Source organism: Perca flavescens, chromosome 1 (genome assembly GCF_004354835.1).
Source record: "Perca flavescens isolate YP-PL-M2 chromosome 1, PFLA_1.0, whole genome shotgun sequence".
NCBI classification, from domain to species: Eukaryota; Metazoa; Chordata; class Actinopteri; order Perciformes; family Percidae; genus Perca; species Perca flavescens.
The window spans coordinates 12,482,048-12,506,949 of NC_041331.1; the positions used below are offsets into that span (position 1 = coordinate 12,482,048).

At 39.7% G+C, this 24,902-nt stretch overlaps 1 protein-coding gene across 1 annotated transcript in view; it reads right to left on the bottom strand.

Moving 5' to 3' along the window:
* Positions 1–24,902, bottom strand: part of kcnq1.1 (potassium voltage-gated channel, KQT-like subfamily, member 1.1) — a 59,509-nt gene that overhangs the window by 4,570 nt on the left and 30,037 nt on the right. Inside the window, exons 7-13 of the mRNA XM_028587542.1 lie at positions 21,945–22,055; positions 17,165–17,260; positions 16,884–17,000; positions 15,188–15,326; positions 11,675–11,731; positions 5,400–5,529; positions 1,804–1,879 (exon numbers count right to left, since the gene is read on the bottom strand). Coding sequence (XP_028443343.1) covers positions 1,804–1,879; positions 5,400–5,529; positions 11,675–11,731; positions 15,188–15,326; positions 16,884–17,000; positions 17,165–17,260; positions 21,945–22,055 — 726 coding nt within the window. The remainder of the gene's footprint in view (positions 1–1,803; positions 1,880–5,399; positions 5,530–11,674; positions 11,732–15,187; positions 15,327–16,883; positions 17,001–17,164; positions 17,261–21,944; positions 22,056–24,902) is intronic.

The window sequence follows — 24,902 nt, forward strand, 5'->3', positions numbered from 1 at the left end:
AAAAAGCCGCGGTCAAGTCGGACAGTTTACTACCGTGTCAAGCAGCCTTCAGTCTGAACAGGAAGTCACAGAAACACTCACATCCTGTTGGGTCCCATTCCGATTCAATAAAATGCATTAAAATGCTCTGCATGTGATCTGTTGCTGATGTTAACATACAACAGACCGACTGTAGATGACCTGTATCCGAACGGATTTAGTCTCTCCGACTATTAAAGAGTAAACCTCTATATATGGGCGCCTCCTCTACCAATTGAGCTATACGGGAGCCCGTCGGACACAAATCTAACCGTCATGCATTTGGTGGAAATTGCCGTGATCGATTCTGTGCATGCCTGGCTCTTTCACCTGTTCATCGGCCCTGATGTCACCTGTCTGTCGTTATAAAGCTTGTTGCCTTGTGGGTTTAGTCTGCATGCTCCCTTTGCCCGGTGTCAGTCCATCCTCTTCCCAGTGTCAAGTTTAACAACCTTTTCCCTAGCGTGAGGTTTTGTGTTTTTCAGTGATCCTGGTTTTTCCCTGTCACTCAATTTTCTACTTGTACCTTTGTTGATGTTTGGAGTTGTGTTTGGTTCCTGCCTACATGCCGCTTAAATTGCCTCCTTGAGTCCTCCACTTGCCTCCCTTCCTCAGGAAATCATTGGGGCACAACCCCCCCCCCCCCCCCACCTCCATGCATGCGTGCCCTGGTCTATGTAGCGTCACATGAATTCGTCAGCTGTATGGGCGGAGTTAACAAGTCTTCAGCCGCACGGCTTCCGGGAAAGCTGCTCTTGTGTTTCCTCGCCTATAGCTCCTTGATGATCCCTCCTCGATGCTCGCTCCTTGCTCCTCGGGGCAGAAATAAGAGCTTTGAGGCGGCCTTCACCGAGGAAGGACAGAACAACTTCTGGTTCAGCAGAGGACCGAGGAGTCGAGGAGCTACTGTAACAAATGAGGGCCATGACATGCAGCTCAAGTGAGGGTAATGCACCTTAACACTGGTTGCCAGCCGCCAATAAACAGGATGAGTGATGGAGAGTGGTGGATTGCAAGGTAGAGGGAAAATGTGTCAGACACTGACAGCTTTATTAAAGTGCTCATATTATGCTCATTTGCAGGTTCATAATTGTATTTAAAGGTTGTACCAGAATAGGTTTACAAGGTTTAATTTTCAAAAAACACCATATTTTTGTTGTACTGCACATTGCTGCAGCTCCTCTTTTCACCCTGTGTGTTGAGCTCTCTGTTTTAGCTACAGAGTGAGGCATCTCACTTCTGTCCCATCTTTGTTGGGAGTCGCACATGCGCAGTAGCTAGGTACGGACTACTAGCCAGTCAGAAGCAGAGTATGAGGGCGTGCCACGCTAGCAGCTAGGTGAATGTGTGTTACAAAGTGACGCATGTTGTCTCTGAAGTAAAGGCTGGACTACAATAGAGCTGTTTGGAGCAGTTGGTGAACAGTGTTTTCTGTTGGAGATGGTAAGTCCCTTTGGGGTGGACTTTGGGCTTTTTCACTTTGTAAACCTATAACATGCACAAAAAAGATATATAACACAATAAAGGAAAGGGGAAAAGCCAAAAAGCATAACATGAGGACTTTAACAGAATGTTAATTTCTCTAATATTCTGCATGATGATACATTAAGTCTAATTAGCATCCTAGTGTGGCACCTTGTTATATTTTATTTACAGTTTGTCAAATGATATAAATCAGATTTTGTAGTCAATGCCACACACGGGAACCCATGGCAACCAGTACTTAATAATAAATCAATTTCAGGTTAGTTGGATTACTAAAATGAGAAAAGGGTATTTACTTACCTGGAAATTTCTCTTGGCCACAAAATAACGCATTCTCTGGATCACCCGGATGGCTTTCCGATGCGACTCCGTCATTCTGTGTAAAAGAGTTTCATGTGAATGGGTTTGTGTTACTGGAAAACGTTAACATCTCGGTAAGTCTTTTTAAAACACGACTTAGATTAGCTTGAGACCCCTGCTCAATTTGTCTTGCATGAAACGCGTATCACTGATGGTCGACATGGCCTTCACACCCAAACTTGGGAGGAAAGTATTTAGTGCAGCACAGTTTCATGACGACGGTTCAGTCTACATCTAAAGCCTCGTTTCCACCAAGCGGTCAAGCTCAGTTCAGTCTCCTGATGGACTTTTCACAGGCAACGCAGTGGGCTGATTTTCAAATGCAGCTTTCATGACATTGTCAAATATATCATGACATCTAAATACTGTGCTCTGTGACCTATTATCAAAATCCATCTCCACCACAAATGGTGGGGATATAACCAGAAACAGACAGTGAGGCAAACTTTAGTTAGTTTTGTTTCAATTCACAACGTTAAAAGGTAGCAGTAGGTAAGACTAATAAAACTGTCTGTCATATTCGCTGAAACTGACCCTATGTTTCAGTAGAACTACATGAAGCAGGTAATTAAAAAAAAATCTGGCTCCTCTGGCACCACCTACAGCCTGTATTGTGATTTGCAAAAATCCCCAGCTCTCTGTTCAGATGCACCAATCAGGGCCAGGGGGGGGGTGTCTAACTGCGTGTCAATCACTGCTCATGCACACACATTCATTCTCCCTTGTGGGGGGAGGGGCTTAGGAGACCGTTTTGGGCTTTAGCAGAAAGGGGGGAGGGACTTAGCCTCGTGAGACCGTCCTGATCTCACGAGCTCCAGTTTTCCACTCGCAGATCAGTCTGGCATCTTGAGATAGAGAAATTTGGAGCCGTTCGCCAAACGACCGGGCCAATCAGCGATGGTTTTGAGGTGGGTTAGGTGGTGATAGATAGATGGTTTATCCAATCAGCTAACCAGTATTTTCAGACAGCGGTAGCTCTAATTCTGTTAGCCGCTCGCTAATGCTTTTTTTCTCTTGGATCCTTCTTTTGGAAAATGGTCCGGGAATCTGAAATGTTGTCTTTTATTCCTAAATTCTCGTTACACAAACGGCAAATATCCTTTACCGACATGTTGCTTGCTTGCTGAGCTAAAGAGCTATGCTTTGCCTGCAGCAGCAGGGGCGGGCTTGTGGTTGTATTTTCATACGCTTCGTGGATCTGATTGGTTGATTTGGCCCGTCTATCACCAACATAGGTGATAGACAGATGGTTCATCCAAAGTATTTCCGCCCCTTCCCAAAAGTTCTCCAACGGAAAGTTCCCAGATGGATATGCCGAGCAAATGCAAAGCAATCCATCTGGCGGAGTCAGGTTAGGAGGGTCTGAGAAGTTGTCGATGTTCACATTTTTTGGCTAAGTCCTGGATCTTCGCAATCCTACCTACAGCACCTTTAACCACCTGTTTAAAACTGCGACCGTTAAACAACGCGCAGCGGCCGCTGGAAAATACCTTTCCCTCGAAATGTAATCGAGAATGCAGTCCTGTTGTATGGGAACATACTTTTCAGGAGACAGGGTTGTCTGGGAAGGTACAGCACTTTTCTCTTACTGTGGCTCAACTTGGTGGTTTCCCTTTGTGTAGAGCAGAGAGACCATTTTTATTACCATCAGTGTTGAATACTAATATTTTGTTCCTGTCATTCTTTGACAGTTCAGAAAGTTGTTTTCATTTCTGGTCAGTTACTGAATAGTTGCTGGCCTTATGAAATTGCATTATTCATGTTTCAAAAATTGTGGTTAAAACGTTAATGTTAAAAAAAAAAAAAAACTTCTGTCACAATTGAAGAAAAGTATTTTATTTTTTTGCCTTGGCTCAAATACTTAAACTCAGTGCATGAATTGGAACAGCTTTTGTTTTCTCTTGCGGCTGGTCCAATTGCTCCATGAGACAGAAACAAGCAACACTGGCTGTAAACTTTTACCTCCCACCTACCTAACTGCTACAATCCCAATCCCATCCCAATTTTGTGTTTTCACTTTAAAGACCATGTCTGCTGTGTTACTAGAGCTATAATTGGTGCTGTTTGTGACAAATGTGTGATTGTTTAGTTAAAACCTTCAATACCGTAATCATCTTCACTTTACCAAAACACCCTTCACTGTGCTGTCAATACCAAGGCAGCTGCAGAAATATGACTTCTGTGAACTATTCCTATTCCACATCCAGACTCTATGCTGCATCTTAAGGCCTAGGTGCACTGAAAGTGTCTGATGCACGCGTTTTAAAGTACACCTATTGTTTGAAATGGCTGAACACGCACTTTTGATCACTTCTACTCCGACCTTGTTTCGATTTTGGAGCCTCAAATGAGGATGCAGCAACCAAAGCTGTTTTTCTGTGCCTGCACTACCTGTTTGGAGAGAGTTACTATAATGATGAAATTGATGAAATCAAAATATATATATTTATTTATTTATATTCAGGAGCCTGCTCTCGCTGCACATCCACCTCTGTCTCTCCTCTCTGCTTTAATGTATAACAGAAATACTTAATTGAGCTTTGAGCTGCTGTAGACATACGGACAATTTGGAATTCAATCTGCACTTCAGTGTAACCCTTGTGTTGTCTTCGGGTCAAATTTGACCAGTTGTCTATATGTCTTTATCAGAAATATGGGTTTCTTTTTGACTACCTATTTGTGATTACCCAAAAAAATAACACGGATGATCCCATACAACAAAAATCTCTACTTTCATTGAATTTTATGTTTTGTTCAGTGTTTTAGCATTTGAAACAAAATTGAAATTTTTCGAAACAGTATCTCGACTGAACGTTGACATATGCCAGTCTGTGATTATCCTTCCTTTAATATTAGTCTAAAAAATGCATTATTTCGGCTTTTTAACTCAAGAATAAGGTATCATTTCCTATAAATGAGCTTTATTGACCATGAATTCCAAAAATAAGTGTAAATCTAGTAATGAGTTGGTGTTAGTGGTGTTTATACATGGTAGTCAAAAGAAGCGTTAAATTTCAAAGTGCTAAAAAACAATTGAAGAAAGCACCAAAAGAGACAAAAACGTTAGAAAAAATTATTTTCAGTCTTGACCCGGGATGACGACGCATGGTCGAATGAAAGACAACACAAGGGTGTTCTCTCGTCTTGGATAAAACAACAGTAGTATCTCATAATGGTTAAATTTAGCATGCGATTTGATGTGGCATTGCTCTATGTGAACAGCTGGTTGCATATTTTGGAGTCAACAGAGCACAGCGTGATTTTTGCCAACAATGTTGCTGCATGCAATTCCCAATCTGCATCATTACCCCACCGTTTAGAAAAGGAAGTCCCATGGGTCAAAACTGCCGCGCCATTTGTTTCACTTACTGTGCACTTACATGACACGACAGAGGCGCTCTGGGGTTTGGCACATTACAAAGGTTAATTACAAAGAGCGAAAAATACATGCATATGTTCTCTAACATGGTCATTAAAATACACTCAAACATAAACACAGCATCAGTGCAATTGTAGTGCAATGGTGGTGAACTCACTGTGACAGTGAGGTGATAGGAGCCAGGTCAATGTCTCGCTCTGGCTCCAGCTCCAGGTCGTCGGCAAAGCTGCAGTTCCTCTGCAGGGGGCCCGGAGAGTGGACGTCCAAAAGGCCAGGGTTTCTTTTCACTGCATGTTCATACACAAAAACACACTAATTAGACTTTTAATTATCAATATATGTGTGCATCCAAAACATTCAGTGGTTCGGATGACTAAGTTAAGCGGCTTTATAGCTTTGGACCTAGTCTTGCATTGCCAGACCTTCCTCCACAGCGCAAAATATGTCCTCGGAAAAGGAACTTGTTTTGGTGGAACATGTGCTTGTTGAGAGGTTGTTTTAGTCGTGCGATAGAAAACTCAGATTGGACAGATAGTCTAGCTAGCTGTCTGGATTTACCCTGCAGAGATCTGAGGAGCAGTTAACCATAGTCCTCATGAATTCACAGGAGATTAATATTCCAACACAAAGAAAGTATAAGGTAACGGACATCCAGCCGAAAATAGTGATATCTGGCGGAATTTCAGGCCGCACAGGAGCAATCCCGGAAGTGGAATAGACTTCGTGGTTATAGACTACTTTGGACCCAACCCCGGTTGGGTTGATATTCCCTAGAAAAACTGACATTTAACGTTTGTTGTAATTGAGGTCTCAAATTTGGCAACACCAGTCAAACTCAAACACAAGAATTGGGTGGTTGTCTGTTTCAGATCAAATAATATACAAAATATAAACGAATAAACAAAAATATGGATACAAAAAATGCTATTTTAAAGTCGGTAAACAGAAAACCAAGACGTCACCTATTTTTTCTATAACCTAAAATCCATGACTTTGTGCATGTTGTCGCCATAACCAGCGCCGAGAGGTCCACAGCAAAAAAGGCGTTAAATTGTTGTGAAAGACCCGCAGTGGAAACCTGGTCCTGGACCAGCTAGAGAAGTGTGATACAACTGGTCTAAAAATAAAAACGTGATGTGAAATGCATCAGCTTTAAGTGGACTTTAATTTGAATGGACATAATTGGTGCTATCAACCATTACAGGATAGATGTGACACGACAAACCAACAGCAGAGTACAAATAACTGCTTTAACCACTTGTCTAGGAATGATTTGTTGTTTTAAAAAACAGCTTAAACTCAAGTAAGAAATAGTTATTTTCCTTTTTCCTGTTGCATAATACAAATTGTACATTTGTTTCCCAGAGTAAAATGTCAATTATAAAAAAATAAATAAAAAAAAAAATAATATATATATATATATATATATATATATATATATATATATATATATATATATATATATATATATTATTTTTGTATTTATTTTATTTATGATCTTTTGGGCATTTTATTTAATTAATTTTTATTTTATTTAAGTTTATTTGAATAGGGACAAGTATGTTACATAAACTCATGTTACATACTACAACATTTTAGCCGAAGCTAATTCTCAATGTCAGTCCCTAGTGGGCCTTTACATAAAGCTAAAATAAACATAATGATACAGTATAACACAATAACAACGAAGCCAACAGTCAGTGGTCACATTTTTGACCTCTGATTAAAGAGTCTTTAAGTTTGTGTTTGAAAAGGACCCAGTTTAACTCTCCTTTCAGTTCAGTGGATAAACAATTCCAAGCTTTTGTGCCTTGTACAGAGAAAGCTGATTGTCCAAATGAAGTACTACATTTCGGGATCTGACAGTTCCCGTTCTGAGTTCCTCTAGTCCTTGAACCCACAGCCCTGAGAGCAACTATGCACTCACTCAAGACCTGCGGGGCTTGCTGATTTAAGTAATTATGCATCAGCTTCAACAAAGAAAAGTTACTGAAATTTGCAAAAGATAAAATGTTTAAATTCCTCAGACTAACACAATGATGTGACCTAATGGGTTTCCTATCTAGGATTTTAACTGCTCTGTTATAAATCATTTGAATTGGCTTGACTGTGGTAACAACTGTGGTTGAGTATTGAGGACGGAAGCCAAATTGTAATGGGTGTAAAATGCTATTTGATTGTATAAAAGTCATAAGTTGACCATACACTATTTTCTCTAACACCTTTGAGAATACCGGTAAGATGCTTACGGGCCAATAATTGCATGCCTGGTCAGGTTTTCCTGACTTAAATAATGGCGTAACTTTTGCCTATTTCCAGATTGTGGGGAATTGTCCGCTCTGAATAAACAAATTGATCAAGTGTGTTAGAAGCTTTAAAAACGTGTTTTTATTTTGTTTCAGAAAGACTGTATTTATGTGAAAAAGATCCTTATTATAACTGTTGTTAACTGAATCTATCGCTTCAATCACTTTTGTTTCATTGATCTGTTGAAGTGAGAACGAAGAGTATTGGTCTATTGATTGATGTTTAGTGAACTTTATTTGCTGTTCTACATTAACTTGTTGCAACAGTTCTTTCACTGACGAAACAAAGAACGTATTAAATTCCAGTGCTATTTGTTTACTGTCCCTAATCTGTCTGTCTCCATTTCTAAGTTCATGGATGATCTTTGATTTCACGGTTTCACAATACCATTTATTTGCTTCCACATTATGAGAGGACTTCCCTTGGCTTCTGTTATTGTTGTAATGTAATACTCCGCTTTTGATTTTCTTATATTTTTAGTGACTAGATTTCTTAGACTTTTAAAAATATTTATATCACTACTTAGTTTGGATTTTTTCAGAACCAGATCTCTTTCTTTCTTTAATTTTTTCAACTCCTCATTGATCCAGGGTAATGTTAAATATTTTTGCTTTTTAAGAAATTTAGAAATGATCCCTTCAACCTTGATCATTACGTCTTTATAGCAGCTATGCACATCGTCATTTTCCATAATTGTGCTCCAGTCAAGAGCATTTAATTAATTATCAACAGCAGGAAAATCTCGCTTTAAAATGGTCAATATATTTGAATGAGTTTTGTTTATATTTAGCAGACGTTTATTTGATAATTTTCGGGCGACAAGAATCATGTTATGGTCAGACAAACCAATTAGAAAATTGTATGATTTCAAAATCCGATCATCCTTGTTTTAAATAACTAGATCTATTTGTGTTCTTGAAGATTTTGAGATCCTTGTGGCACCCTTAATTAGTTGGGTGAACTCAAATTTAGTCATTAAGTTTTTGAGTTTTTTCCTTTTACCAGAATTAGACCAGTCTATATTAAAATCACCTAGTACAATAACTTTGGACTTATGGGCCACCAATTTCAACAATTTACTCAACTCATCGTAAAACGCGTCTTTAAAAGAGGGAGGATTATATAAAATCACAATTTTAAAATGCATACTTGATGATAATGAGATTTCAACACAAATATATTCAATATTTAGTTCATGATCAAAAGTGACTTTTGTGCATGTCATGTAATCTCTTAAATAGAGTGCCACTCCTCCTCCTCTTCCAATTTTCCTGTCATTTCTATAACATTTATAACCTGGGATATCAATTAAACCTGTTTGAATCCCACTATGAAGCCAGGTTTCACTCAGGCCTAAAAAGTGTAAATTCATGCTTTGGCAACAGGCTCCTAATGTTCAAATGCGCTCCAAAAATGCCTTTAGGTTTACTTTTGCTGTCCCATAAAATTTTCGCATGGTTCACAGTGGAAAAAAACTGGTGAGATTCATTCACTGTTTTTAAAGATGTGTCAGGCATCTGTCTTTCATTCCAATATGGGTAACAATGATTTCCTGAGTCCTTCTGCGCTTGCATCTCCTATGATACTGGACAATGTTCCACTGTCAGGGCTAGACAACCTTGGCGGCCGATGGACTTGGCGACCACGAGATGTCACCGTGCGTAACAGGACCTGGACTGAGGTGAATGTCACCGGCTAACAGCATTAGCAGACATAGCACTTTAGTAGTTTTTGTCCAAACGGCTAGCATCTTTTTCTTTCGAGTATATGGTATGTCCGATTTAGTGCTGCAAACGGTTCTTGCAACCCATTTGTCCAAGATTGCAGTGAAAATGAAAAATTGACCATGTCCATATCCAAACATTAGTACTTTGGAGGTACTGGGATCTTTCAAACAACTCTTCTGCGAAAATGTTCGCTTTATTGTACATTTGTACCATTGAAAACAACAGCACTCCGCCACAAAACCCAAGTAAAATAAAAACATTTATCAACTTTAAATGATGATGAGAGGGGTGGCGTGTTCCTTTACTTAGGAGAGCTTTCTTGCGTCTTGCACTCCATTGTGCTTTGGGTAGGCATGGCTGGCTTTTCTTCAAAATGTTTAGAAGAGTAGGCGCCACCAATACTTTATAAAACAACATGAGCAACACGGAGCCCAACAAACTGTAGTGCCATGCATTATTTTGATATGCGCCAACTCCTTCAGTCTGCCAAACCACCTCATGCGCCATTTTGGTTGGGGACCCACTATACACTACACTACACTCCTTTAGGCCTTTGTTTGACAGGAAAGCTGAAGACATGAAAAGGGAGAGAGAGGGGGAATGACATGCAGCAAAGGGCCGCCAGTCCAACCCGGGCCCCCTGCGTTTAGGAACTCTCTATATGGGCGCCCACTCTACCAACTGAGCTATCTGGGCACCCGACAAATGTAAACTTAAAGTGGCTATACCGGTATTTAACTTTCAGTTTGTTGATTCTAGCGAGAAAAGCTGGAGTGTTTTTACCACACCTGCTGACATAAAGGTCTTTTCTTTACGGTGCTGTACTGCCCACTGTAGAATACTGAGTTAGCGTTACAGGGAGGTCTAAGTCGCAATGAATATTTTCCTTAACCAGAAAATCATTCATTTACAATAACATAATAAGTTACAAATGCATCGTTGCATTTCAAGTGTTGCATATCACCGTAACTCTGTGTCACGAGCCAAAGCATTAGAAGTTTGTTGAAGCAACCAACGTAATAATAACTTAGATTAATAGCCCATTATATGAAACCCACGGACGCTTTACACAAGTGACGTTACAGGGGGACAAGCACTGTAAAGTTATTTTATGAATGAAATAGACATATTACATACCTTAGGGACAATTCGGGGTCGGTTTTGAATTATTTACAATCCTGTAATTGTCTCCATTTGTTGAAAGCCCGACCGAGTGTGACTCGTCTTTTACTTTCCCTTTTAGCTTTTAGTTGTTCTTCGTTTAATTTCCTTTTTTCTGTGATGGCCTTGCCCTGCCCCAGTATCAGCCATAACTACAACAGATATAACTTCTAAAATAACATTGAAATACAATTAGGCCTATATGAAGAAATCTCCTGCTTCCTTTTACCTGGCTCCGCTGGCATAGCCTACTCTAACACTGGCTTTTCTGGTGTTAGAAAGAAACCTGTGACCCATCAGAATGTGTTACTGTAGCGCAGTCTACCTGCTGCAAATCATTATGTGTCTGCGTGGGAAAAATCGAACCCGGACAGATGCCTTACTAAAAAACTATATAAAAATAGCGTTCTTTTCAGTGTTAGTCTCGTTTGCTGTTACAGGTAATTTAAGACCATTGTATGAAAAATGACAGAGCTTTAGAAACATTAAAAAGTTACATACTGTATAGTCACTGTATTTGACTCTACACCTGAGCCATGTGATGCAAGTAGATAGATAGGATATTTATTGTCCCATGTATTTATGCACATGCCAAGAGACACGGTCAAATACATCAACAGATAACATAAAGACAGGTATATAACGTATTTGTCCTATGTGCTGTTTGAATGATGTAGAAAATAAGTTCCATTTTGTTTTCTATTGTCCTTTTTATCGTGAGCAGCGTGATTTTTTGTTTTGTAGGATAAAAGCAGAGATTGATTTGGTAAATATGGATGATGCTCAAAGATTGAGATGGCTGTTCACATATGAAACATATAAATTAGCTAATTATTTAGATAAAGCCTGGGAGAAGAGGAAAAAAGCTCTTTATCGAGTGTAGATGAGAACTAGTTGTTTGTGTGTGGTATGTGTGTACGTGTATATACATGTATGTATGTGTATGTCTATATATTTGTATTCATGTATTTGTTCGAAGGATTTGTATGTGCAACGGGAAGATGTTTGTTGAATAAGTGAATTTGTGGTGTCTTGTAATCCCATGTGGGATGGGCCAAGATGTTTGGCATGACACAGAAATAAAATATAACTATATAACTATAACTATATATAGACACAGAAACCACCACATTTACAACAACACAGAACTGTACAAAGTCAGCGAGATAGTTTGTTACTATTTACTTCTGGAGAGACATAGGAACCTTAAAATCCTCATAGCAACACATGTTGTTACCTGGAGGCGGTGAGATGAACTGAAGGGAAGACAAAGACGTCCAGGACTGCTGGCAATCTGAAGCACACATGACGAGAAACACAAATATGTTCAATGTTTACCACAGGGCAAAAAAAAACTAAAAATGGCAACAGCAATGATGTTAGTCACAAACTATGGTGCTAAGCATGCAATTATCTATCATCACATCACATAATCAAACCAAAAAACTGAACATATGACAACAGGATCATGCACTGATAAAACATAAAGATGCTGTTAGTGAAACTGGGAAGATAAAAAGGAGGCTGTCGAAATGGACAGCAAGAGAGGACAGCAAGTGTACTGAGGATATGTGCAGGACGTGGACACTAACAGCAGCTCACCACATCCTCCCAAAGTGTGGGATCCTGCTAAACCAGGTACACGAACAAGACATCGAGAGAGGAAAGAAAACACAAGCAAGAAAATAGGCAAATTAAGTTCAAAGAAGCAGATTTAGCGACTATAGACTGTATACACAAACCCACATACATACATGATGATACATAATATAAATGTGTTGGACAAAAAAAATAAAATGGAAACACGTGTCAGTTGAATGTACTACAATGCAAGTAGCACCACAAAGTGCATCCTCCAAAAAATTATTTAAAAGTTGAATCAACACCTCTCTGAAACAGTTCCCACAAAACTGAACATTCGAATCTTGATGAGAGTAGGATTTATTAGACAGCATTACTTTTTGATCGGTGTACCTAATAAACTGGCAAGTGGGTGTAAGTTGTTGTAATACTTAGTTCATTTCCACCACTGCTCAAACCAGCACATGATTGACTATATATATATATGACTGTATCAAGTCTAATAATCCTGTTCATCAATTCCAAGTCAGAAAAAAAACCAACAACCTTAAATGATGACTGAAATCTCTATATATGAAATGCACAGGTTATGTTTTCTGAAAAATCCATTCTGGACTATAACGTCAGCTGACTGTGTAAGCAGCTGAGCACTTGTGTGTCCCGTCAATATCACCAAACACCAGATGGCAACGTGGCAATTTCGTTAAATGATTCATAGTTAAAAGCAGCATGCTGTAGACGTTAGATGCGCAGTGCGACCTGTAGAATCTATTTAGCTTCACATCAAAGACACTGGTTTTCATTGAACACGAAGCGAACAGACATGCATACATCTTCACAACGGGGCAAATTAAATTCTGCTGTAGCACTGAGACCTGAGTGCAAAGCAAATCCATTTGCACAGCTACATGTTGGTGGCAGAACTGCAGTCACGCATCTAGGCAGCTTTTCAGGTTACCATGGTGTAAAATAAAAAAAAGCTTATATAACTAAGCACAACAAAGAGTGTGATCCAAATAGATGTTTACACATTATATGCATGCTAAAAGTATCCATATCGATCTCCTACTGAAAGTATCTCATTTTGTTCATTCACACTGAACAGAATGTCCATTAATGCCCTCCATGCAGCACTGATAATAATAATAATAATAATGATGAAGATTTATTTTAGTCATATAAACCTTTTCAAAAAGTAGGGTTTCCAAATCCTTGTAAAGGTAACATATTTAATGAGGAGAAAACATTAAGGCACACAATCAAGGAGAATAAGAAATGAAAGATGATATTTATGATGACGTCTGTGAGAAGGCCGCCGGCTGATTGTCATTTATGCTCTAACTCACATTTGCAATGTGCTGTCTGTCCGTCTTTCTTTCTTTCTTTCTTTCTTTCTTTCTTTCTGTCTGTCTGTCTGTTTAAATCACATCTTCTTGAAATCCTTGTTTCTGCACTCTGAACAAATGAGGGATGCGAGTGAATCACGGCAGGCTGGAATAGAGGGAGATGAATTTATAAGATGAAATAAAAGCGTGTCGATGTATTACAAGGACTAGAATGAGAAAAGAGGGCCAAATAACTCAAATTGTCACTCGGCTTTTCGGCATTGCTTTGCACAAACAAACAGATTTGTAAAAGAGTAAAAAGTATGCATATAGTAACAAGACGGAGTCTACAGCGCAGACTGTATGTAGAAGATGGACAACGCGTCTCCACGTCCTCAGCAGCACGGTGGCCCAATGGTTAGCAATATGGCCTGGTGACCAGGTTTGACCCCTGGTCGCCCTGGGCGGAATTATGGCCTATACTGCAGCCAACCACCAGGGGGCGATCAATATGTTGCTTCACTTATACAGTCGATGTGCCAGCCCCACTAGCAGCTCTGTGAAGTTGCACAGCTGGGCTTTGAGCTAAACGCTAACATTCTCAATGTGACAGTACTAACATGAAGAAGTCAAGCAGGAATGTTCATTATGTCCACCAGCTTGGTTTAGTGCGTTTGCATGCTAACAAGTTGCTAATTAGCACTTAGTTTTGCAGCTATTTGGTCCTTAACCAAAGTATCGGACAAACTGAAATGTATACCTGATGATGGCACTAGAGGAAAAATCAAGGGGAACACCAAAAGCACACCTGTTCCCCATGCCCTCATTATCTCCCCTGCATTTATATAAGCCCTCTCTCCCCCGATAGTCTAATATGCTACACAGTCTGAGTGCTCCAGCCTGCGTTTCTGTTTCCTTCCAGCCAGTTCCTGGTTCCGCCTGCCTGCCCCTTGCCTGCTTAGCTTGCCCTCACTGACTGATTGCTCGTAGCTGAACTCTGGCATGAACTTCCTACCAAGTACGCAATCGATTGCTTGGAACTGCTCTGCTCTGCCTGCGAGTCCTGCTTCTGAATCCACATCTCTGTGTGCAGAAGCATTACCGCACTGAAGGCCAAGACAATTGTAAAATGAAAGTCAACTGAGATTTGTTTTATTTTCCTTCAACCAATACTTCCTTTACCGAGTTGGCTTTTCTAAAAACACATTTTTAATATACTGAGACATACGGAGTGCACAACGCACAGGCCACCCCAAATGACTCTTGAAGGATGCAGTATAGGATTTGAATTGGCTTCTTAATATCACTCTCAACTCAACAGTATTGATCCAGGAGTTACAGTACGTTGTGTGGACTTTTGCGAGTTAAACAGTGCAGCACTCATCAATGCAACCTCACGTTTTATTGCTGCAACGTGCTCATCCATTTTAAATGTCCGGACTTTGTCCTCTTCCCCTCCTGTGGCTTCAACAGAAGCTTAAATCAAACATTTTCTTTTTACCGTATCATCACTGAATGTGTGGTTTGCAGCCAGTGCAACATTAGGCAATTCTTTTCATGCTTATGTGCCTCTAGAGTGACATTGTGAGAGTTTATTCAGATTTTAATGAAGCCATGTACATGACTTAGAAACTCATTAACCGGTTTAACATCTACCACACATGGAAAGATGCTATAGATTATGATAAAATGTGCCCTATTTACTACAACATCCAACGTTAAGCGTATTATTAAATGTGTTCTGTTGTAAACAAGGTTTTTGGCACTGATTAAAGTGAACTGGAACACAACCTTAATGCATCAGAGATAAGCATATTGCATATTGTTTGTCCCTTCTTTAGTACCTGTGCCCACGGTGCTGTAAACATCTGAACTCAGCTCCCTCCCACTGTCAAATACAGAGTCGTAGGTGATGCTGGGGATTGTGGGAGACGCTGGACTGTTGTCCTTGTCAGTGCTCTTCAACTTCCTCCTTATCTTCACCTGCCCAAGAAATGCAAACATCTCAGCTCAACAAAGTGTTCCTGTTGATAGCGAAACCACGTTCACCCATATGTGGAAATATTTGAAAAATGCAATTCATCAGTCTGTCATTGACGTGGACAACACATTTCTGCTTTGCAGCGATGTTAAAAATCTGTCTGTGGTGGCTGACTTCATGTATAAAAAGAGCCAATAACACAATAAAGGAGTCGTCGGTGATGTAGTTTTCTTATTTTTTTTCTTTTTTCTACCCCCTCTCTTCGGAGGTCAACTTTATTTTTAATAAAGCAATATATTTTATATACATAGCATGTTACATTCAGATTTTGAATTACATTCAGTGCATTAACGGTTGCCCTGCCATAACAGTTCGCCCTGTTTTAGTGAGACCCTGGATCCATATAAAGGGCAGGGGGGGGGGGGATTAAAGCCCCATGTACGGAGTGTAACACAAAACACATAAAACGAGACAAGGTGATGAACAGACAACAGAACTAATAAGACAGGACTGGACAAGACCGTTGAAAAACACAAGGGCCTATTATTAGTATATTAATGTATACGGCTTGTAGTTATGTTTTTGTTGAATTTCGAAACGTTAGAAATGGGGACCAGGTGTCTTCAAAGGCTGACATTTGCTTCTTTCTGTGTGCATTGTGTTTTTCCATTGAGATGTATTCTGAGATTAAATTTGTCCAGTGATTGATGTGGCAAGATTTCTTTGATTTCCAGTTTTTATGTAGGTGATGTAGTTTTCTATTGTTGTTCTCAGATGAATGTTTGAACATTGAGTAACACGCAGAGGAGTTACTGTTGCAGCATCAGGTCACAAAAATCAATATTTTATATTTGAGATATTGCTGTTATTGTGACATTTTACCACTTTAAGGTTGAGACCCTGCAAAGTCTGGAGGGAGCAATGTTGACACATAAACAACATTTTAAAATGTATGCATTAGTGTGGCCATAGTCTGACACCCAAGTTATAGTGAATAATCAATATTAATAATACACTGCTGCTGACTGTCTTGGTTTCATATCTTTTTCTTTTTCTGCTTTACTTTCGTGTATTTTTCCCTTACAGAGATTTCACATCAACACACAGTAGACACCTATCACAGTAATGATGATGATAACTTCTTTCAAACTTAAATTTGAAATCTAATCAACCAGTTTGGTTTTTAATCATTCACATCCCCACAACAATAAATTGTGACAAAGTTCTAGTAACATCAAATAATGCTATGTAGATTCTTGACCCTTTAGTCTGTCTTAGTGATGGAGTTGACTTTGATTCACTTCATTACAGCTGAACTAAGCATCGCAGAAGTCCAACTGCGGCATACTTTGAACTCACACAAACCACAGCCTTCAAAAATGACCATGCACTTGAATCAACACCTCTCAAAAACTGTTTCCAAAAACCTGAATGTTGGAACCTCTACATATTGCAGGGCTGTTGCTTCATATTGCATTAGTTGTGCCTTGGTGTACCTACTACACTGGAAACTGAGTATAAGAAGCAGTTACAGTCAAATCTATGAAATGGTTACTAACCGATTTCTTGGGCTTGGGGGTGGACAGAGAGGAGGCGGGGATGTTGGTTCTCTTCCTCAAAAACTTCTTGAATGTGGCAGAATCAAAGTTCTCCACCGCAAAACATCTCCATGATGTCTAAAGGGCCATGAAAAAAGCAATATATTGGTTGGACAGGACTAATTTCATGCCATGCTAGAAAGAAAGTAAGGATGGTCTCGATAATAAGACAGGGGCTCAGAGGCAGTTCGCTCTCCCCCGGCTGTATTGTGGTTCTGCTTCATCATTTTTTGGTCAAATACCTGAATGAGGCAGGCAGCTGCAGGGATCTGTCGGTTGAAGTGTTTTTGTCTTTGCTTCTGCTGCACCTTGAGGGCGAAGCCTGAGCCTAAGATTCCCTGTGAACAAGAGCACAGCAGAGTTACTGCTCATTAATTCCGATTTGACGGCACACTTACAGGCAGCAGCAGCATTATTCAAAAAGACAAAAATAAACACAAAGTTAAACAGAAATAAAGGAAAAATGGGCTGTTTAATGCCGAAACATTTACGTCTATTATTCACTTTGTCTATTTAACAGAATTTAATAGATTAAATGTTAGACACTTGCGTCTGTTCTCTATTAAAGATACACTGTATTATTTATTGGTTACGGTTGCCTTGCTTTTCTAAATTTGGCATTAGCAAATTGTTATGCGTAGTTTGAACTTGATTTGATAAAAAAAAAGCGTATACACTACACTATGAACACTGAACCAAAGAATCATTTAATAATTGATCATGGTATAAAATAAGGTGACAAAGTATTAGAGCGCCAATTTACGCGTAAGGAGGGACATTGGGATGGTGGATGGGTCAATCAAACACAGGACTTTCACACAGGAGACCAGGGTTTGTGTCGTGTTTCAAAATAATTACTGTATATACCCTGTAACATGCTGCAGTGCCCTGCTACACCATTAACTACTACAACTACTATTTCTAGTCAGGGCTCGAGAGTGCGACCAATTTGGTCGCAAATCCGCCCAAAATTTGTAAGGGTGCGACTAAGATTTTTCCTAGGTCACACCAGTGCACCTAACGTCCTCGCATCCGCTGCCTCTCCACGAACGAAGCGATGTCGTTTATATGTTGCGGTACATGACCCCATTCCTTCTGTAAAGCCGTGCCTGTGTTTGGATCTCTCCTCCGCGCAGCCCCGCCCCCATTCACTCACACACCGGCCGGCTCACCTGCAACATCGGAAAGCGGCTCATGGAGAGACACGGCTCCGCCGGTCCACACGCTGACATTTGTCTACAGTTTTAATTGTTATTAACACACCTGTATATGGTTAAGTATGAGAGGGAAACCTGTATTGGTACCAGTGTTTCCGCTGGTAACTCTCTGTTATTGCGGCCGCCACGGCGAAAAACACAGAAAAAGTTATTGAATGGAACTACGGTAACTTCAGTTCGTTGAATAACAGTGTGTGAGACGGAGCCTGCTGGACCTGGGCGAGAAATGTGACCCATGGCCACATTATCATAGTTCATAAAAATGCAGCGCAGTGACGATACAGACATTTCATAGCCTACCCAAGACGTATGTAACGCCGCTGACCCGCATTCGACCCTTGCTGGACCCGTTCATAATGAGTCAGCCGTCACTCTGTGAGTAGCTTCAGTCCATCGTACTCCCCCCTCTCTCCATATACGAGCTACTGGGCTATCTGATGTTATTGAAAACAAGTGAAGGAGCTTTCTCAGCGATATATATTTTTTAAATATATCCCAGGCTATTTATTTCAGATAATTTACATGTGTTGCAGCTGTATATTTTCAAATTGGGAAGGAAACCCTGTCTTTGCATTTTATTTCAATCACATCTGTTTTGATAAAAGAGCTTGTGAAAAGTTTCTTTGACTTAAAACTGAACATTTAGCCTACTTTGTAAAAAATATAAATTAGAGATAGAGAGATATATATTGTGTATCTACATTCAGCTGAAAAATACAGAGATATGATTTTTAGTCCTGGACTAGTGGAAGATCTGATAAGAATCAGTGTGAGGGGCCCAGCTTGCAGAATTCTGATGCTAGGGAGTGTGGCAAGCTGGTTTAGCCAAGGCCAAAGGGGAAGAAGGCCAAATTACAGGTGTTGGCCATCTGAGGGGCATTTGACAGCAAGGGGGACCAACTATAAGACTTTGAGTACAGTATAATGTGCTTCAAATAAAATAAATAAAAAAATGTACCAACTCCTTATTCTTGTTTAAAATAATTGACATAATATATATATATATATATATATATATATATATATATATATATATATATATATATATATATATTAATGTATATGGAGTGTGATAAAAAGGTGACCTTAAAAATGTGGCCTTAATGGCGACGCAAGGAAAAATTTAGGTGCACCTAAATAAAAAAAGTTAGGCGTACCAGTGCGACCAAGGCAAAAAGTTAGTCTGGAGCCCTGCTAGTCATAATTTACCTTATCTTTTATTGTGACTATTATTGCCGTTGTTCATCACACCCACCTACCCACCTACCAAGAGCCTGGGTCTGTCCGAGGTTTCTTCCTAAAAGAAAGTTTTTCCTTGCCACTAAATGCTCGCTCTTGGGGGAATTACTGGAATTGTTGGGTCTCTGTAAATTATAGAGTGTGGTCTAGACCTACTCTGTCTGTAAAGTGTCTTGAGATAACTCTTGTTATGATTTGATACTATAAATAAAATTGAATTGAGTTTCTTTTTTACTTTACGGAACAATAGAACAAATGGAACAATGTCACATTCTGCGTCACATACGTAACCGGAAGTGAAGTAATGTAACATACTATGTATGCATTTGCACCCAAACTGTGATCTTTTTCTAAAGTTAAACGTACAATATGTAACTTTCTGCCGCTAGGGGTCTCTCAACCAAAACAATGGACGGTAAAACTGGACTTTTGATGACGTTGTGAAGTTGCGTAGAATTATGGGAGTTTTTAGTGTTAAACACCTTCGCTGCCGGTTAGAATGCATCAGTTTACGGACAAGTTTACTCATTCAAGTTTATTCACATTACGTTTAGTAACGTTTATTCATGTTATTGTAATAAAATAGCTGCAGTTTCCCCAACATAATTAGGTTTTTCTTGATTAGATTTTTATTTGTAGCTGACCAGTTAGCTAGTGAGCCAGCAAGCCAACAGTAGCCAGCAGCTAAAACACAAAATATTTCACATATCAATGTCACCTTTTGGATGGTTTCAACACCGGGGCAGACGGGGTTTGTTGTAACGCTAGCTAGCTACTACTACTACTACTAAACGAGGCTGAGAGACGGGTGTGGGTGTGGATTGTCGGGGAAATCTCCGCGATAGCGAGCCAGGACGTTCAATGCCTGTTGTGCAGCAGCAGAACCTCTCCCAGCTGCCCGGAATTATCTCCCCTTCACTCTTCAGTAATCTTAACTTTTCGTTTTGGTGCTTAACCCACCTTTTGTCGGGTTAATTTAGCTAACCGTAAAGACAGCTAAACGCGAAGGGGGGAGAAATTCGGCACATAGCTACACCGGTAGCGCTACGGAGATGTAGCTATAGCTACCGCTATGGATGTTGCCGCTGTTGTGACTCGGTGCTGGGTCTGATATAGCTAGTCTGTTTCCCGACGTTTAATTAAACTGCCGTTAGCGTCGTAAGCACCAGGCACTGGAAATAATTTCTTGCCGGGAGGGGGTTGCTGTAATGAAAGTAGCTGGCTGATAGCTGACTGGGGGCTAACAGTAACTAGCTAGCTATATGTCATGAGGCTGTTGTAAGCTGTCATCCCGACTATCTCTGTGCCGGGGGAGTGAGGCAGACAGACCGGGGTGTGCTACTTTGGCTAAATTAGCATTAGATTAATCGTCTATCTATACAGCTAACGTTAACGTTACTAGTGAAGTTATTCGTGGGTTAACTCAGTCCTGTTAGCTGTGGTCAAAACAGTCATATAAAAATAACTTTATTAGCGTGTTGGAACGATGTTGTAACCTCATAATGTTACCCACAAAGCTTTAGCATCAACGTTAGCACATTGTAGTAACGTCAAGCCGGTATCGATATTGAACTTTCAAAAAAGATATGTTGTATTACTGAGATTAAAAAGTGGGATGTAATTAATCACAAAATGATGCTGTATGGCAAAAAAAGCAGTATTACGGTTACAAGTATTTTTTTTCTGTGACATTGTATGATTTACAATTACTCCTGAACGTATCATCTTGGTGCCAGTGTTCTGACGGAAGTTAGAGTAACTGGAGGGTGAAAGGTTATATGACGCCACTGACGGGCGACTAAAAAAAAAGCAGTATTACGGTTACAAGTATTTTTTTTCTGTGACATTGTATGATTTACAATTACTCCTGAACGTATCATCTTGGTGCCAGTGTTCTGACGGAAGTTAGAGTAACTGGAGGGTGAAAGGTTATATGACGCCACTGACGGGCGACTAAAGGAAACGTGCCGTGTCTGAAAATAAAATAACAGATTTCTCTGGGTTTGACATTTGGTGGAAACATTTGGGATAGTGTAAGAACTACTAAATATATAACATAGGTATGGTCATTTTTAGACATTTTAAAGCAGAAATGTTACAAATTGTACCTTTAACTAAGTAGTTTTGAAAAGATTTTAAATCAAATTAACACTAACAGACATTCAGCAATGAAAATGATAAATATCTATCCTGTGAGCTGCAGCAGGAGAATTATAGTACAATTTAAAGCCATTGTTGGGCTTTTTAAGGTCGTTACAGCACTTAAGTAACACTATTATGAAATTATGTATATAAGTATGTGAAGTATGTAAGTTCTCAACACTCTTTAACTGTAATCCTTTCAAATCTCGGCATTGGCTGATAAAACATGTGCGAGCCTTTGTTAATGGTTTTGCGGTTTACACGTCAATCATAGCTACACTAAAGCCTCAATTAGGCACTTTGTGTTGTGGTTAATACATTAAAAGACCAAACTAATCCTACATTAAGTTCAGTAGGAATTCCTCTGAAGGAAACAGTACAGTATAGCTTAAAAAATGGTTCAGCAATTTATATTTCCACTTACTGCAGGCAGAGCAAAGAAGGAAATGGCAAAGACCGAGAAACAGGATGCAATGGTCTTTCCAATCCAGGTTTGTGGCACTTTGTCTCCATATCCAATGGTAGTCACTGTCACCTTTGAAAAAAACATGGGAATTATTACATGAAGCATTCTGGCAGTTTCTTATACTAACACCGCTGTCCCAGTGCATTTGGTTAATAGCTGTTGCAAGAGAGAAAAAGCAGCTATAGTCATACTTGAAACATACTTAAGTCATAAAAATGAGGATGTGAGACTTGAATTCCTGAACGTGAATTGAAACTAAGAGTAGGGTGACCAGACGTCCCAGTTTGACTGGGACAGTCCCAATTTTCAGTTGCATGTCCCGAGTCCGGACAAAACCATGTCGGGACAATAAAATGTCCCGGTTTACACCAACCACTATGAAATTGTCCCAGTTGTCAGCAATTACATAGCCGATGTGGTCTTATACAACATCTCCCTAAAGGTCTTAACAACGGTGTCCGATTTCAAGTTAATGAATATTTGTGAATTTCAGAGGAATTCTAAGAGGAGCTAGCTCTCATTGATAGAGCTAAAGTAAATGTCCTTAGTTTTCGTCTTTGTCAATGTCTTTCACAGAGCAAATAACGTTATATCTTTCAGAGTTGACATTTCCGACCTGTTTAATTCAGTCTATGCCGTAGACATATAGGTTCCGACTGGGAACCCAGAAATTGCGACATTCCATGTCAAATTGAACACAACATGTCCGTGCCCTTCGCCTGGCATCATAGCGGTACCAAAAGTCTGAAGAAAGCGGCAGAGTCCTATCTGATTATGACTGTGTCAGATAAAAGCAAGTGCCTCGCAGTGGAAGGTGGTAAAATCAGTGGACAATTCCCACGAATTTGAAAGTACATTTGAGAAGCGCGCTCAAGGAGGCTAACCTAGCTTACCTTAACAAGCAGTGACAGGGCAAGGAGAACGCAAAGCCCCCTCCCCCGAAACAGAAGCTAATATAACCCCGGTACAGGGCGTGGATGTATGGGGCCAGGGCCAGACAGCATGACGGAGACAACAGCAGGACAGAGAACACTACAGGAGGGTTTTCACCGGTGACCCGATAGCTGCTGGTTAGTAAATATGCATGAACACCAAAAGCGTGAGGAAGCGTGGGTTAATATGTGTGTGTGTTGATACTGGGATGTCTAGCTACACAACTGTGGGAGTCGACTGACTTCAAAAAGTTCGCCACTTTACTCGAACCAAAGTTCAAAACACCTGTTTATGTATGTCTTCTTTGGTCTGTTGGCTATTTAGGTTTTTTCCTGACACAGTTACTAGCACATTTTGCACTGCTGCGTCTTGTGTAGACTGTTTACATACAGTATCTCACAAAAGTGTTTTTTACATTTTAGTAAATATATCATTATATATTTTAATGGGACAACACTGAAGAAATTACACTTTGCTACAATAAAGTATAAAGTGTACAGCTTGTATAACAGTGTAAATGCACTGTCCCCTCAAAATAACTCAACATACAGCCATTAATGTCTAAACCGCTGGCAACTAAAGTCAGTCCACCCCTATGTTTAATTCCCATAGAGGAAGGCAGATGGTTATTTTTAAAGGCCAGTGATTTCATGGATCCAGGATACTATACATCCTGATAAAGTTCCCTTGGCCTTTGGAATTAAAATAGCCCCACATCATCACATACCTTCACCATACCTAGAGAGTGGCATGGGGTACTTTCCATAAAATCATCTCTCACTGCAAATCAAACCAGCTATTAGGCTAACTGACATAAAACCATGCCAATCTATGGTGAAGGGCATGTGATGATGTGGGGCTATTTTAATTTAACATAGGGGTGTATTCACTTTTGTTGCCAGCGGTTTAGACATTAATGGCTGTGTGTTGAGTTATTTTGAGAGGACAGCACATTAACACTGTTATACAAGCTGTACACAGTGTAATTTCTTCAGTGTTGTCCCATTAAAAGATATAATGAACTATTTACAAACATGTGAGGGGTGTACTCAGTTTTGTGAGATACTGTATTTGTGCTCATCATCATATGTACATTTTATGTACTGGTGTTATTGTTGAATACATTGTGAATACATATTTCTAAAATTGTATGATGTTTTTGTTGAGTTATTATTACACAATACTTTTTTCTGACCTTTGTGAATCTTGCCCCCAATAAATAACCCATATTAGAAAAAAAGACTAAAACTAATAAAAACTAAACTAAAACCAAGCATTTTCAAAAAATAAAAACTAAACTAAACTAGCTTTAAAAACTAATTAAAACTAAAAACTGAATTTGAAAACAAAAAGTCAAAACAAAATAAAAATAAAAACTAATGAAAAATGCAAAACTATAATAACCTTGCTTTGCGCGGGTATGGAGTGCTGTGGGCTGCCAGTCGTGACGGAGCTCCAAGTACCTCAGAGCAGGTCGGGGTGTGTGAAGGAAGGCAGGTCGGGCGGCGAGGCAGCAACACAGGCAGCACCGGCAGCTGAATTCCGACACACAGTCGGACAAAATTTGCAATTAGCCATCCATTTTCGTAAAACGGCCCATATTTGAGCCTTACATAGTTGATTTCTCGCATAAAAAAGTTTCAGAAGTGAATTTTGTAATGGAATAGCAGAGATCTGCGAGACCTTAATACACCCATGGGCTGAGAAAGGTTCCGGTTTTTGGGAGGTTGACGTCAACTTCCAGCTTTGTTGGGATTCGCCCGTTTTCAGCGGCAGTTTCAAAATATGAGATTTTCATAGTAAAGGGGTGTCAGTGGGATTTTGAGCTTCTATGTATGTCCTATTTACCCACCGAACTGTCGTTATTCAACTATGACAGGGTAAAATCGGTTTTGCATTCTATCACCCCTTTAACTAAATCCATGTAGAAAGACTAATAAAGCGTCCAGCGTATGATTGTAACAATGCGTGTGTGTGTGTGTC